General features: G+C 45.9%; 1 protein-coding gene across 2 annotated transcripts in view; it reads left to right on the plus strand.

Moving 5' to 3' along the window:
- Arel1 (apoptosis resistant E3 ubiquitin protein ligase 1) overlaps positions 1-13,847 on the plus strand; it is a 52,352-nt gene extending 38,505 nt beyond the window's left edge. For both annotated transcript variants that reach the window (XM_055593016.1, XM_055593017.1), the window contains 11 exons: positions 886-1,027; positions 1,118-1,239; positions 3,846-3,921; positions 4,358-4,467; positions 5,507-5,686; positions 6,129-6,254; positions 8,148-8,277; positions 8,358-8,416; positions 10,641-10,730; positions 11,140-11,315; positions 11,422-13,847. In XM_055593016.1, coding sequence (XP_055448991.1) covers positions 886-1,027; positions 1,118-1,239; positions 3,846-3,921; positions 4,358-4,467; positions 5,507-5,686; positions 6,129-6,254; positions 8,148-8,277; positions 8,358-8,416; positions 10,641-10,730; positions 11,140-11,315; positions 11,422-11,524 — 1,314 coding nt within the window. In that variant the 3' untranslated portion in view covers positions 11,525-13,847. The remainder of the gene's footprint in view (positions 1-885; positions 1,028-1,117; positions 1,240-3,845; positions 3,922-4,357; positions 4,468-5,506; positions 5,687-6,128; positions 6,255-8,147; positions 8,278-8,357; positions 8,417-10,640; positions 10,731-11,139; positions 11,316-11,421) is intronic.
- Positions 13,848-15,449: the final 1,602 nt, after the last annotated feature.

Raw genomic sequence — 15,449 nt, forward strand, 5'->3', positions numbered from 1 at the left:
AAGGATGTCGGTTACTGTGCCCACGCATGGTCCCCTGTGTGCTGAAGCTGGTTCTATCAAATAGGATGCTCTCAGACATTAAAGCATGTGTCTTTTTCGGTTTTGTTGTTAATTGCTCTGGGCCCAAAGCCCAGCTCTAAGCTGGGTATGTTGTTTATAAGATGGCTGTCTCCAGGCAGCCTGCAGCGTGCTTAGTGTGGAGCTGCTTACTGTGCCGCTGCTCATACTCCCTTCTGTGTTATGTTGGAAGGCCTGCAGTGTTGGTCCTTACTTCCGGGCAGTGTCTCTGACTCAAATAATTTCAGCAAAAACTTGAAGAGGGACCAAGAAAGATGGCTCAGTGGGTGAAAGTACTTGTCAGTTTAACCTGACCACCTGAGTTGAGTGATGCCCAGAACCCATATAAAAAGCCATATGTGGTGGCACATAATCCCAGCACTCAGGAGGCGCAGACAAGAGAATCGCTTAGAAGCTCAAGGGCAAAATGGCCTGGAGTGTTAGCGAGGCAGAACCAACGCCTGAAGACTATACATATGTACAGAGCATGGGCACACACAGTAAAAACAAGAACAAGAAGACAAGCAGAAAACTCTAAATAGCAGAACACTGAGATAGGGCTGGTGAGACGGCTCAGCAGCTAAAAGCGCCAGTCAAGCCTAGCGACCAGAGTTCAGGCCTCCAGACTCGTGTGTGCTTGCGTGTGTGCGCATAAGTACCAAATAAATGTGTAAGATATACAAGGGGTATACTCTGGAGATACTTATTGGAAAAAACAGGATTGCCTTGTTTTTGTTGTTTGTGTAGCAGAGTAGGCATGTGAAAGGCTTTGCTGGGATCAAGGGGTTTACAGCTTAAATTAACCACTTTCTAAATTGTCTTTGCTAGTTTTCATACCTTGGCCCTGACCCTATCCATAAACTCCTCACGCTGGTGGTGGATGATGGCATCCAGCCTCCTGTGGAGCTCAGCTGCAAGGAAAGGAACATTCTAGCAGCCACTTTCATCCGTTCCCTGCACAAGAACATCGGTAAGGGTGGGGAAGGCATCGAAGCGTGAGGGTGTGGGGCTGCAGAGCGTGCTCTGAGACCAAGTCCTAGCGAACCTTGCTGCTTCCCAGGAGGCTCCGAAACCTTTCAAGACAAGGTCAACTTTTTCCAGCGAGAGCTTCGGCAGGTACACATGAAGAGACCTCATTCCAAAGTCACCCTGAAGGTCAGCAGACATGCCTTGTTGGAATCGGTAGGTAACGATTCATCTTTATATGCAAGTTCTCCAGCTAAGGACTTCTTCAATATTTGCGTATATCCTGCAGTGTATCCTCTTTCTTTCTTTCTCTCATTTTCTTTCTTTCTCCTCTTTTTTTTTTTGAGAAAGGGTTTTTCTGGCAGCCCTGGCTGCCCTAGAACTCTCTTTGTAGACCAGGTTGACCTCAAACTCACAGAGATCCAGCTGCCTCTGCCTCCTGAGTGCTGGGATTACAGGTGTGCACTACCATGCTGGACTTTTTTTTTTTTTTAACATAAATTTCTCCTTTTAAACATACTAGAGACTATTTGTTCTTTTCATTGTATATACTTTTGTTATTTTGGGTTGGGGCCACTGTGTTAGAGGCATGCAGCTGAGAGGAAACTCACGACACATCAGCTTTCTGGTCTTTGCTAATGCAGTTCCTGGACAGTCTTCAGCGTAGGGGGTGGAGGCAGTGGTTGGAGAAGCAGTCTGTGAGTACAGCCCCTGGGTAGAAGCTTCTTCTGGATTAGAAGGAAGTAATTCTTGTTGTCACTCGGGTCTGATAGAAATGGAACACCTGATGAGTGTCTGTCTCCACCACACAGACACTGGCATGGGTCTGACATTCCCTAAGAGTGAGAAGCTTGGTGCCTGTCCAGAAAGTGTTTGTGGTGTTTGGCTCTGGTAGGAGTGACTGGAAACCCCCTTTCTCAGCCACACTCCCCATGTGGCATGGCTCTCTGTGTGGCTTTGCCGAGGCAAGAAAGATGTCTAGTGCATATTTTGTACTTTACTGAAAACTGAGACTCCCTAGCTCTTTTGTTTACAGCTTCTTACTTGAATCTTAAAAACACAAAAACTTTTCGATAAGAGGTTTTTCATTAATAAAATGAAGTTTCTAAAAAAATAAAAAGAAAGAAAGAAAAAAAGAAACAATCTTAACTTTTAAGTTCCAAATCTGATTTCAAATTAGATGGTTTTTTTTCTTTGTTTGTTTGTTCGTTCTCTAGTGAGATGTTGTCACAGTGTAGACCAGGCTTTGAACTTGTAGTCCTCCTGCTTCAGCCTCATGTTGGCTGGGATCATGGGGATTTGCTACTCTGCTTAGATTGTTTTTTTTCTTCTTTAGATTTTTATTGATTGTTTATGAATTTCACATCTTGTATCCCAGTCCCACTCAACAACTCATCCCATCATACCTAATTTCTGCCCTTGCACTCTCCTCTCTCTCCCCCCAAAAAAAATCTCATTGTAGAAGCTGTAGTGTGTCACAGCGTGTTCCACAGTATACGCTTTTGTCCACACTGTTTGTTGCAGTTAGTCATTGGTCTGGTTCGAGGCCCTCTAGCTTCTGCTACACTATCAACACTGGAAACTCACCGGATGCTTCTTGAATATCCTGTTGTTGCCCTGTGTCATGGAGATCCTGCAGCTTTGGATCTGTAGGACCGGCCCTTTCACACACTTCAGCAGATCATAAATGTGGTAGATGTTGGGGTGGGCCACTTAGCCCTGGATCTGGGCCTGAGTGGTAGCTGAGCTAGTCAGTCCATGAGCTCTCCCACACCCACACCACCAGGGCGAGCTCTCTAACACTGCCCCAGCTAGCTCACCCAATGCTGCAGCCAGCAAAGGGCAGAGACAGTGCCTCCTCTCTCATGCCCTCGGGGCCAGCTCACCCACACCCATGCCTGTAGGGCCAGCTCTACTTTGCTGCCAAGGAAGTGCAGGGCCCACTCTCCTGAGTGCTGCCACCAGTGAGGGGCAGGGACAGCTCTCCCACACTCACACCCTTGGGGCCAACTAAACTGCGATACCCTCCCCACCCCCTCAACCAGGGCCAGCTCTACTATGCTTCCTGGGAGAAGTGTGTAGGGCCTGCTCTTCAGAGTGCTGCAGCTGCTGAATGACAGGGCCAGTTCTGCTTTCACGCATCAGGGCCAGCTCTCCCATGAAGCCCAGGTGAGCGGTGGGGCCATCTCTGCACAACCCTCAGACGTCAGCAGGCCTCGGGAGGCAGCCCAGACCAGGGACATCTGCCTAGCCTTTGGTAGTCACATGCTCCCTCTGCTGCAGGGCCACAGACGCAGACATAGCCCTGGAGGCAGCAGGGGCCAGAACCTCATCGGACCTTGTGTGGCATCGCCAGCTACTCCCATTAGGCTGACTCACTAGCCTTAAGTCGGCAGTTCCACCTCTCTTCATTGTGCAGACATCTTTCTGCTTCTCTTTCTCTTCCATCTATCTACCACTTGCTTATTTTAGCAGTACTCTTGGCCTCTGGGGGTCTTCCCAGGAGTGCTATGCCGGGACCATGCCATGTGGCACTGGGCAAGGATGATTTTCGGGATGCTCTACCCACCTGAGCTTCATGGCACCAGGTTGGGGTCATCTGGGACGTGGTCTGCCACTATTTCTTCTAAATATTGGATTTCTCCTGGAGAGCTGTGTATTCGAATATAAGATAACATCACTGATGTTTACTTGTGTGCCATATATATCACTTCCATGTGGCGGTAGCTCAGTGGACAGTGTTTATGCTCTTGGGTCTTTCTTTAAGAGCTGATGGTGCCAGCCAGTGTTCTGACAGCTTTCTTCCTCTCTCCGCTCTTTAGTCTTTGAAGGCCACTCGGAACTTTTCCATCTCAGACTGGAGCAAGAACTTTGAAGTGGTTTTCCAGGATGAAGAAGGTAGCTTTTGAAGTTTCCTTTTATCATGTTAACTCTCCTTCCTACTCCCACACTCCAAAAACCCAAACCATCCTCCTCAACCTCCCCAAAAGACCCAGTCTCTGTGAGTCAGGAATCTGGCTGGATGGCATGGTGGAGAACAGAGACATGGGGGTGAGCTCTTAGTGCTCACACCAGGAGGACAAGATGGCCACTGCAGACCAGGAGTGTCCATTTCCTGGGCTCTCCGAGCTCCTGTGTTTCTGTTAGCTTAGTGATCAGAATGCCTTGGATTCCTCAGAAAGAAGTGGGATTTCAAAAAGTGTCAGTGAAGAAAAAGGTAGTGAATTGAAGGAGTAGGAGAGTGTTAAGTGATAACTAAGGGGAAAATGTAATAGGGGGTAGGGTAAGCCAGCATCACTTTTAATTTTCTTTATACTTTTTTTTTTTTTTTCAGCTTTGGATTGGGGAGGGCCTCGCCGGGAATGGTTTGAGCTAATCTGCAAAGCACTGTTTGATACCACCAGTCAGCTCTTCACCCGGTTCAGTGACAACAACCAAGCGCTAGTGAGTCTTGCCCTCCCCAATGGAGGGGGGAGAGGGTGAAGATTAAACTGAATACCGAGGTTCACCCAGCTGACCTGGGAGTCTAGACAACTTGTGTTTTGCTGTTAATGTGCTGTTTGTAATGAGCTAATCAAGTTGCCTCCCTTTTATTTGGCTCCATGATTTCATTTGTAAAATAGGGGAAAAAATAGATAGTTGAGTATTTGGCTAACAGTGTTATACTGTAATGGCTACTTTACTCACTTTTAATAATAAATACTTCTAAGGAAGAAAGCCCAAAGCAGTTTGTTTCTGTCCTGGATCTTTGACTAGAAAGAAGTCATGAGTGGCTTTTCGAAAGGTGGCTTTCACGTCTGTGGATGACACCCCCAGTAGAGTACTTATGTTGCCTTTGCTATTTCTGGTTGAACCAACAAAGTCTGAACCCTAAAAAAAAAAAAGAAGTTATGAGTGGAGTACCTGCCTATTTGGAGAAAGTTCTCGTTTAGAACCGACATTATATCACCTGTACCCAGATCATCTAGGACCACAAACTGATCTAAGGTTCTTTAGTGGCCATTGTCCTCCAGTCAGTTTAAATTACTCATGTGTCTGCTCTGTGATCCTTAAACTGAAATTCCCTTGTTATGGGGTCTGAGTCAGCTTTTGGTTACTATAATAAATGCCCAAGACAGTCAGCTTATAAAGAGAACATGTTACCTCACCATAGAATTTTTTGGAGGCTTCAGTGCATGGCTGGTTGGCCCTGTTGCTTTTGGGTGTGTGGTGAGGCAGCACATCATAGTGGCAGAGTATGGCAAGGTCATTCACCTCAGGGCTGGGGCACAAAAGGAGACCAAGAGACCAGACAGTTCTCTTCCAGGGCACCCCTCAGTATCCTGAGCCCCAGCAATGGCTCTCTGGGCTAGGGCCCAAAATTTTTAAATGTATGAACCTTTTGAAGACATTCCAGGTCCAAACTGTAGTACATAGGACTGGGGGTCTTTCCAGAACTAGCTAGAAAATTGGTCAAAGGCCCTTCCATCTCTTTCTTTGACAGGTGCATCCTAACCCTAATCGCCCAGCTCACCTGCGCTTGAAGATGTATGAGTTTGCAGGGCGGCTGGTGGGCAAGTGTTTGTATGAATCCTCTCTAGGAGGAGCCTACAAGCAATTGGTCCGTGCCCGTTTCACTCGGTCTTTCCTGGCCCAAATCATAGGACTCCGTATGCATTACAAGGTACATCTTAGGTGTGCATTTCCACTAACCAGTCTGGCCAGTGGCTCTAAGATCTTTTCACACAAGCTGATTTTTTTCCGTATCTGTCTATCCATCTGTCTGTCTGTCTTATCTATTTGTAGATTTATTTTTATTCTGCATTATGTGTGTTCTGCCTGCATATATGTACATGCACCAGATGCATAACTGGTGCCCACAGAGTCAGAGGAGGGCATCAGAGCCTCTGGAACTGGAGTTAGAGATGGTTGTGAGCTTCCACATTGGTGCTGGGAACTGAACCCAGGTCCTCTGGAAGAGCAGCCAATGTTCTTAACCTCTGAGCCATCTCTCCAGCCCCCAAGCTGATTGTTTTTAAGGTTGAAGATGTAAGTGGTGTTAAGCACTTAAAATTTATTCATGGCAAGGAGTGTTTATGTGCTTCGGTATCTTCCTTTCTCCTCAGTACTTTGAAACAGATGATCCAGAATTCTATAAGTCCAAAGTGTGCTTTATCCTCAACAACGACATGAGTGAGATGGAGCTGGTCTTTGCAGAAGAGAAATATAACAAATCAGGTCAACTGGATAAGGTGAGAAAGAAGACCAGGATGTATGGGTCCCTGCCCCCCCGCCCCCCGCCCCCCGCAGGCACCTCTAAAGCAGCACCAGTAGGACTTTCTGCAGTGAAGGGAAGACCCTACAAAGGACTGAATGATGACGCAAGTGTCATTGCACAGGCTGGTCTGGGAGGGACAGCTGTGTCAGTGACCAGCAGTTGTGATGCAGGTCTCTGATTCTTAGTTTAACACAGTGCCTGGACATATTAAAACCCTTTTCGTTGCTTAGTTTTGTTTTGGTTTGGTTTGGTTTGATTTGGTTTGGTTTTGTATGGCGACAGGGTCTCACTGTGTAGCTTGGGCCATCCTGGAATTTGGTATGTAGACCATGCTGGCTTTGAACTCACAGGGATCCACAGCCTCTGCCTCCTGAGTGCTGAGATCACTGGCCAGATAAGTATTTGTAGCAAATGTGCTTTTGTTACATTGTGGAATTATGCAATATCAGATGATAATAATGAAGCTACTCAGTGATAATACATAATTAATCCTCATTAGGTAAGGTAGTGTCACTATAAAACTAGTTAACAATACTCAATTAAGAGGGAAGTAGCAATGACTGAAAAGACGTGGCAGCTGGGCATGGTGGCACAAGCCTTTAATCCCAGCACTTGGGTTGCAGAGGTAGCAGACCTCTGAGTTTAAGGCCAGCCTGGTCTACATAGAGAGACCCTGTCTCAAAAGAACAAAACTAAATGCTCTACTGAAAAGCGATAGGAATGCCTGTTTTCTATCTTTGTGCTCGTGAAGTCTGTACCTAGCTTCCTGGGCTGGCATAAGAAAGTGGCTAGTGAACAGAGCGGTGGGTTACAGTCCTTGGCCCTAGTGACAGCGTGGGTTGTTCACCAGTAGGAGCCTCGGTAGATTAAGACATTAGAACTTTTTTCCCTTTAATTATGGATATTATATTAGAAATAGTATATAGTATATGATAATATATAATGTATGTAATATATGTTATATATTATTATATTATATATTACTGCTATAATTTGGTGTATTTGTTTTTGAATAAGCATTTCTAGCTGTGGCCAAAGAAATGTTACTAAGATTTGTTGTTCACATCAGTGCAATTAAAATGTTGTTATTAGGACCTTAAAATCTGATCTCGGAGCTAATGGAGGGGGTCATTCACTTCTGGAGACAACTCTGGTTTCCATACACAGACTCTCCAGGGTAACTGTTTTAGCTGCTCACGTCTTCCCTGAATGCCTCTCAGTAGTTGTTTATTGGAGGGTGTGTGTCTGTGTGTGTGTGCGCACGGGTACACACAGCTGTGTGTGTACTAATTCTGTCTGTGACTCGGGAAGCTTGCTCAGCTTTTCTTTGCAGACAGACAAATTGAAGAACACATAGTTACCAGAGTGAAGTTGTATAGCCGGTTAGTATCGGGGCTGGAGTTTTGGATGCCACATCTCCAAGTCTCAAGCCGTTGTTCTTTCCATTGTGTACTTGGAGGATAGAAGAATGTGTGGGAACAACTGTTTCCACCCTCGAACTTCAGAGTTACGAAAAAGCTTCTTTGAGAAAAGGTCATCAGTGGTTTCATTGTAGGAGATGGATTAAAATATACCCAGAGACTGTGGTATCTTCCTGTTGCCTCACCACTGCTCCACTGCATGGGAGAAGACCTCACTTAGCACCCACCTTGGAGATCATAGCTAGTAGAGTTACAGAAGCTTGAGCCCCGATGGTTGGTAAGGAAAGGTAAAAGCAGGTGTGTTAGAGAACCAAGTGCAGATTAGAAACTTAAGGCTGACGCTGAGGGAGTCCAGTTATGTGGCCTGTGGAACATTCCAGGCTGATACGTCGTACAGTCTTCTATCCACAACCTCTTCTTGTCTTGTCTTTTGCCTCCTGTTTCAGATTGTAGAACTCATGACAGGTGGAGCTCAAACCCCAGTCACCAATGCAAATAAAATCTTCTATTTAAACTTGCTAGCCCAGTATCGGCTGGCCAGTCAAGTGAAAGAGGAGGTGGAACATTTCCTAAAAGGTGGGCTCCTGTCTCCTTGTGCTCAAGATGTCTGTGTCGTAGTTGCGGGTATGGCTCTAACTTGGATACTTTCATTTCAGGCCTAAATGAGTTGGTTCCTGAGAACCTTTTGGCGATTTTTGATGAGAATGAGCTTGAGGTAAGTGCTTAGGATTTGACACTATTTTGTTCTGTGTTGCTTTTCATTAACGTGTGGAGGAGCGCACCAGTGCTGTGTCACACATGTGGGTCTACAGGCCACTTGTAGACTTCATTCTCTCCTTCCAACACATGAGTTTCCCAACTGGACATAAGTGGTCACGCTTGGTCAGTAGCAAATGACTTTACCTTCAAAGCATCTCAGCAGCCCCAAGACTGCTGTTCTTGAGAGCATGCCTTACGGACTCCTGCCTGCTGTACCTTCTTTAGAGGTGTGGCAGGAAGGCCCTTTTTTGAGGGGGGGTGGGGTGAGAGGATTGAGACAGAGACTCACTATGTAGCTGGAAAGTCTTTTTTACTATACAGGAGTTGGGTTCACTTTTTACATTTTTAAATTTTATTTTGTGTTTGAGTGTTATGCCTGCATGCATGTGTATGTACCATGTGTGTGCCTGGTGCCTGCAGAAGCCAAAAGAGGGTGCTGGATCCCCTGGAACTTGAGTTATAGACAGTTGTAAGCTGCCATGTCAATGCTGGGAATTGAATCCAGGACCTCTGGAAGAACAGCAGTGAGCAGTCTCTCCATCCCTGGATTAACTTGTTACTCTTCTATTCAGTGACCCTTTCTTCGGTTCTCAAAAATTAGAAATGTTGAAAGACAGAAAGTGGCAAGTACTTATGAAAAATGATAGTTATTATTTATCAGTTATTATTGGTATTAATTGACTTGTAAGGAATGTTGGCACAAGTGCAGTCTTCATGATGTCCTATGACATTTTAGGAGATTATACAATGTGTTTGTTTAGGTATATGTGAACTATGAATTGTGTGCTGAGATACCACAGAAACTGCAATGAGGAAGACAAAGTTCCTATGGGCTATATGCGAGTGAAAGAAAACCCACAATGGGATTATATTTAAAATCATGTCTGTGTTTACATATCTATAGTATCAGAGGATGTGTGAATGTGTGTGTGTTTACATATTTATCATAACTTAATATTTCACATTTTGTATCAACCAAGAGTTAGCTGTAAGATGGTAAATACCATTTTTATAGTTAGCTGAATGAAAGTTCTTTATGAGTCAAGAACAAAACAGTCAGTTTGTCTTCACTTGCTGCTCCTCACAGATGATCCGTACAGTAAACATTACAATCTTTAACTTCCCATAGCTTTCCCAAGGAGTTTGTTTCTGAGAATTGTTCCCTGTTAGAAACAGCACTCAGGAGGCAGAGGCAGGCAGATCTCTTAGTTCAACCTCAGCCTGGCCTGCAGAGGGAGTTCTAGAACAGCCAAGGCTACACAGAGAAAACCTGTCTTGAAAAAGAAAAACAAAACAACAAAAAAGAAATCCTTTAAAAATTTATAAGAAAAAAAATTAGTATCAGGTGATGTTGTGGACTTATTCTTGTTAGCTGAACTGTCTTAGAGAACAGTCAACGCCTTCTGAATTTTATCGATTCTTGTGCCTTGAGATATAAAATCTAAACAATGAATCCTCAGTCTAAAACTTGTAGTAAAACCTCTTACCTAGTGCTAGTATTTTGGAGCACTGGAGTATTTTGTTTTCATCTGAGCATTTCTAACAACATATAAAAGTCAGTGGAAAGGAAAGTTCGTTTCTTACACTTCCTCCTAGTTACTCATTAACTTGGCATGGACTTGAAGAAACCACGTCTTCTGGGGCTTAGTTTGAGCTTTTTTGTCTCTTTATTAAGAGGTATCATTCCTTATAGCTATTGGATGGGTACTCCTAGTCTACTAAGTAACATGTTGGATCTTGAACCAAATTAGGACATCAGCAAGATATTTAGGGCTTATGTCATTAATGTTCTCTCTCCCTTTTTCTTTTTGCTTGGCATGCCTTTTAGTTTGTCTGTTCAAGTGGAAGCAGAGCTGAAGGGAAGTAGTAAAAGTTCAATCCACAAAAGGAAGACAGACCTGAGATACAGCACTCATAAATGGGGCTTTTCTCCTTGGCGCTTTTCCGCTGTCTAGAACATATAGTTGGTTCTTTTGTTTCTCTAATTTTGTTCTTTAATTACAAAGAGTCCGTAGCAGTTCTGAATTAGGCACACTCACCGGAAACACCTAGGAAAACTTTTCAGCTACATAAGCTTATGATCCAGCTTTGGAGATTCTGATGCACTGATTTTATTCTGCATTCCCATGTCAGTAGGTAACTGACTAAATTAGTGTGACTTTGTCCTTCTGTCTGTCTAGCTGCTGATGTGTGGCACTGGAGACATCAGTGTGGCTGACTTCAAAGCCCATGCTGTGGTGGTTGGTGGATCCTGGCATTTCAGAGAAAAGGTAAGGGGCTAAAGTTTCTACAGTCTGATTGGTATCATCTTGTGTGGAATAGTTTTAGAAGGAAAAAAAGAGGAGTCAGAGAAGTTGACATGTTGACTGGCAAAAAGATGATAGATATAGGGGAAACAGGTGGTTCTCCAAGCTGAGAGGAGCTCAGGTCCCTAAAGGCTGTTACCTTGACCCCACCACTGGGCAGTACGCTGGAAATGCAAGTAAAGGGAGCCAAGCAATCAATTGGCGATTACCCTCGGAGCCAGCGACAACGTAAATTCTTGCAGAGGTTGTTATTCGTGCCTCACAGAACTGTAAATGGGAGCATATGCCTACCCAGAGTATCCTGTTCCTTCCTTAGGGATCCAGCCTTAGACTGCACACCACGTGTGACCAAAGCCTTGTGTTTTCCTGCCAGGTCATGAGGTGGTTTTGGACTGTGGTTTCCAGTCTGACCCAGGAGGAGTTGGCCCGGCTGCTTCAGTTCACAACAGGCTCCTCTCAGCTCCCACCCGGAGGCTTTGCCGCCCTCTGTCCCTCATTTCAGATTATTGCTGCTCCGACCCACAGCACGCTCCCTACTGCACACACATGGTAGGTGCCTGGCTGCCCAAAGCATCTCCTGTGGGAGGGCCTCTTTCTAGCCCTAGCCCATGTTCCTTGTAGTAAGAATCAATCATTCTCCTCCTTGTTATTCCAGTTTTAACCAACTGTGCCTCCCTACATATGACTCATATGAAGAGGTCCACAGAATGCTCCAGCTGGCCATCAGCGAGGGCTGTGAGGGCTTCGGCATGCTCTGACCGCTCCTGCTTGGCTCCCGCCCTCTCTCGAGCATCTGGACACATGCTCACAAGCATAATCACTGACCTTAATACACGTAACCATTAGCCAGAAGCTACTGCATGCTCCCCTGTGTCTGGAGTGTTCTGTCATCTCCATTGTTCTTACCTCACCTCTCTGTGTCCACGTTTGCCACAGGCCACTTGGGCACGTGGTACCTATCTGAGCCCTACTCAGTCATGAGGAGAGGACCATGCTGCTGTCATTTTATTTGGTCCTTTGAAGATCTCTGCAGCTGAATCTGCCTCAGTAGCTTGGAACGATGGATGACACAGAGGACTCGATTCTGTTGGAAAGCTGGCATGCTGAGACCCTTGGGCCATGCCTCGTTCCAGCACCCTCTGCTCTTTGGAAATACCCTCCATGATCTCACTACTTGACCACACTGGCACGTGATCCCTTCTCCTGGGCTACCTATCGCCTCCTCTCACCAATAGCCAGGAGAAGCACAGCTAGGATGGGGCTCACACAAGCCATCTGATTGATCCTCCCACACAATGGCAGGCGCAGGCCCTGGCACTGGGTGAGTTCTCATGCGGACTGGTAGTACAAAAGGGTCTCTTTGTGGTAACAGAACTGGAAAAGACACTCCCTGTGGGCATTTTCAAAGATGATCATTAATCCATAAGGAGTTTGCTAAGCTTCCTCTTGAATTTGAGCCAGTGAGAAAAGCCGTCAGAAGAATGTGAAGGATGGCTGTGCTGCTCCCTCGGGGAAGGGCCATGTCCAGGCATGTGGATGGCTTGAAGACTACTGATGCTTTTCTCTGATCTTGTTGTTTGCACTGAAGGATGGTTTGGCCTGACCTCCAACTTATGTAGTCTGTTAAGAGCTTTCTTTAGCATTCTGCTGGACAGTGAACATAGCATGCCAGCTCACTTTGGTGGTGGTCTCTGGCAGTGCTCAGGCAGAGGAACTGTGATCATAGTCCTTTGGGATAGACATGGCAGAGGTCCAGCAGCAGTAAATACCTAGCAATTCCAGGTACTTGACTTCATCAGTTACCAGGAAGGGGAACCTAGGAGGGAGGAAGCTGTATTGGGTTCAACGTTACGTGGAGATCCAAGAGAATTTGTCAGCCTCTCGGAAGACGATAACATCTTTTCATTAGTGTTTAAATGAAAACAACTTTAAGGCTCAAGATCACACGGACTTCCCAATTTCTCTCTTTAATAAGGCTTTGCTACAAGACACTCAGAATATTACAAGCCATCTTTAATGCCAAAACCAGCAAGTACACAGAATCCCGAGACAAGGTAGTTCTTGTGACAGTGCCTTGGCCTCCTGGAAGCATGTCTGAGCCCTCCTGTTCCTAGGGATCATGAGAAACAAGCCCTCCTGAGCTGCTAGAATTCCTGCCTGACCTCCTTCGCAGTCATCATTTGTCCTCTCTTGGTGTGGGTGCTGACCTCACTTATCCTCGGGGTCTGGGACCTGGCATCAGGGCTTCTTCACCCCAGGATCCTCCATGCCACATGGTCACTGCTCTCCTCAGGGACCAGGACAAGGTGCTGCCGCTTGCCCACACTTTCCCATGGAGCATGTACAAGATTCGGTTGGCCATTACCCTGCTGCCCCTCAGTCCTCCATTGAGGCTTCCAGCTGGGGTACATGGCTGGCTTGGCGCTTGGAGGTTCTGCAGTCCTGGCTCCAGCACCCCTCTAGAGACTCTGCAGAGGGGGACAGTTTATATTCTTGGCTAGACCTGTCATTTTAAGCTCTAGTCATAGCACTTTTTCAGTCTCCTAGGCACTGTTGCAGCCCGACTGCAGTATCCCAGGGTGGTCTTTAGGCACCAGAGTCTTTAACAAAACCCCTTAGTACTGTGTGCTTTTTTATCCTTCCAGTTCACTCTCTCCCAACTGTTCAGAAGCATTTTTGCTCTCTTTTGCATTTTCTTTTTACCTTTTTTTTTTTTTTTTTCCTAATACTATTTTGGTACTAGCCAGTGTGGGGAAAAAGATACAGTATAGTCTGTTGGAGAGATAAAAAGATGTGTTATTTCTTGGGCAATTTTCTATTCATGTTCCTTATTTTGGCCAGTTCCTCTGTTTATGCTTTGTGACATAGGCACTCAGAAGGCCAGCTGCCCTCCTGGCTTTTGGCTTTTCAGTGTCCTTGAAGGAGACCAGTCATGAAACGAACACCGAGGAAAATGTTGGCGTGGTTCTAGAAACTTGGCAGAGACTTGCTTTCTGCTGCACATTGTCAGGCCAGGTCTGGACGTCTGCAGCTGGAGATGTAAATATTTTGTACAGTAAATAAAATGCCTACAAGAATCGAGAGCTAAGTGACTGTTTGCGTTGGGGTGGGCAGTACTTAAGGAAGATGGGGAGGAAAATGTTTAGAGATGCTGTGTATGTTCTTGGAAGCAGGGAGCAATCTGCCGTGGATAGAGTGCACTGGGGGCCCTGGCTAGTCTCCAGTACCTGTCCTCAGGGCAGGGCCACGCTACTCGCTATAGATAGCAATCCAGTGGACAAGTGTTTGTGTTCCGAGCCTGAGGGGGAAACTGGTTCACTATGAGCAAAGGGTATCTATTATAAGTCTTTAGGCATTAATTTGTTGCTCTCTACATCAGAAAGTCTAGCAGAGACATTTTCTAAATGAGAAGTTAAAGGGGAGGGGGTTAGAGAGATGGCTCAGCAGTTAGGGACTCTTGCTGCTCTTACAGAACCTGGCTTTGGTTCCTGGCACCTTCACTGCCTTTAACTCCAGTTCCAGGGGAGCCAGGGACCCAGGACATCCACAGGCATCTGCACCCACATAAACTCACAGGCACACACATCTGTTACAAAACAAACATTAAAAGTTCAAGGAAGGTGGATGTGGTAGTGCGCATCCTGTGGTCCCCGCTGCCTGCGTGGCTGAGCCAGGAGCATCGTTGGAGCCCAGGAGTTTAAGAACAGCCTGAGTAACACCGGGAGACCCTACCTCATAAGACAAAAACCCTTTCAGTATCAAACAGCAGCAGAGCCCCAAACAGAACAAAAGAAGGGAAAGTATGCAGTAAGCCACCTCCCCCAGCGGGAAACAGTGTCAGCACCTTGCAGCTTCCACTTGTCATGTAATCCCCATTTACCGTGGTCCTCGCATGTTGCGCCCTTGGTTGCACCCTCACAGCTACTTTTAAAAGTCCCCTGAGACCATCTTGGCCCCATGAGAATGTAGCCCAGACTCCTGGTGCTGAACCTGATCAACCCTATGTTCTGAGGCTGCGTCAGGTACTCCTTGGCATTTATGACCTGTTTGTGGCCTGGTTTGACATGATTGAGACTCTGTGATAGTCAGTGGGACATTACTAAGTACCATATAAGTATGGGAGTACAGTACAGTAAATTCTCCCAAATTTGTGGACTGGGCTAGTTTTTCAGACTCAGTACTCAATGTCTGCCTTTTTTTTTTTTTTTTTTTTTTTTTTTTTTTTTTTTTTGAGACAGAGTCTCTGTAGTAGTACAATCCAGGCTGGCCTAGAACTCTCCTGCCTCTACCTCCTGAATGCTGGGATTAAAGGCATGTGCCACCGCCATGCTTGGCTCCAGGACTGTATTTGAGGATGAGTCCATTGTTTTTCAGAAACCAAACTTGACATTTTTGGTTTGTCTCTTGATAATTTTACAGAGAGAACCCAGGCATTAGGCTGCCAGTATGACCTGCCTGCCTCACATTTACTTGGTTCTGGGTGTGACAAGTGAACACTTTATACCTCGGTTTACCTACTAGTCACTGTGATCTGGGGTTGATGGAGAGAAGGCCGTGCTTTAGGGTAAGAGAGTTTTTAAGAGGTACAGCGAGTCTGCATGGAGAAGCTGGGCGTGATGGACACCTGTAATCCTAGCACTCAGGGAGGCAGAAGCAGGTAGATCTCTGTGAGTTCGAGGACAG

This window comes from Psammomys obesus, unplaced genomic scaffold, assembly GCF_907164565.1.
Source record: "Psammomys obesus unplaced genomic scaffold, mPsaObe1.curated_primary_1811, whole genome shotgun sequence".
Lineage (NCBI taxonomy): Eukaryota > Metazoa > Chordata > Mammalia > Rodentia > Muridae > Psammomys > Psammomys obesus.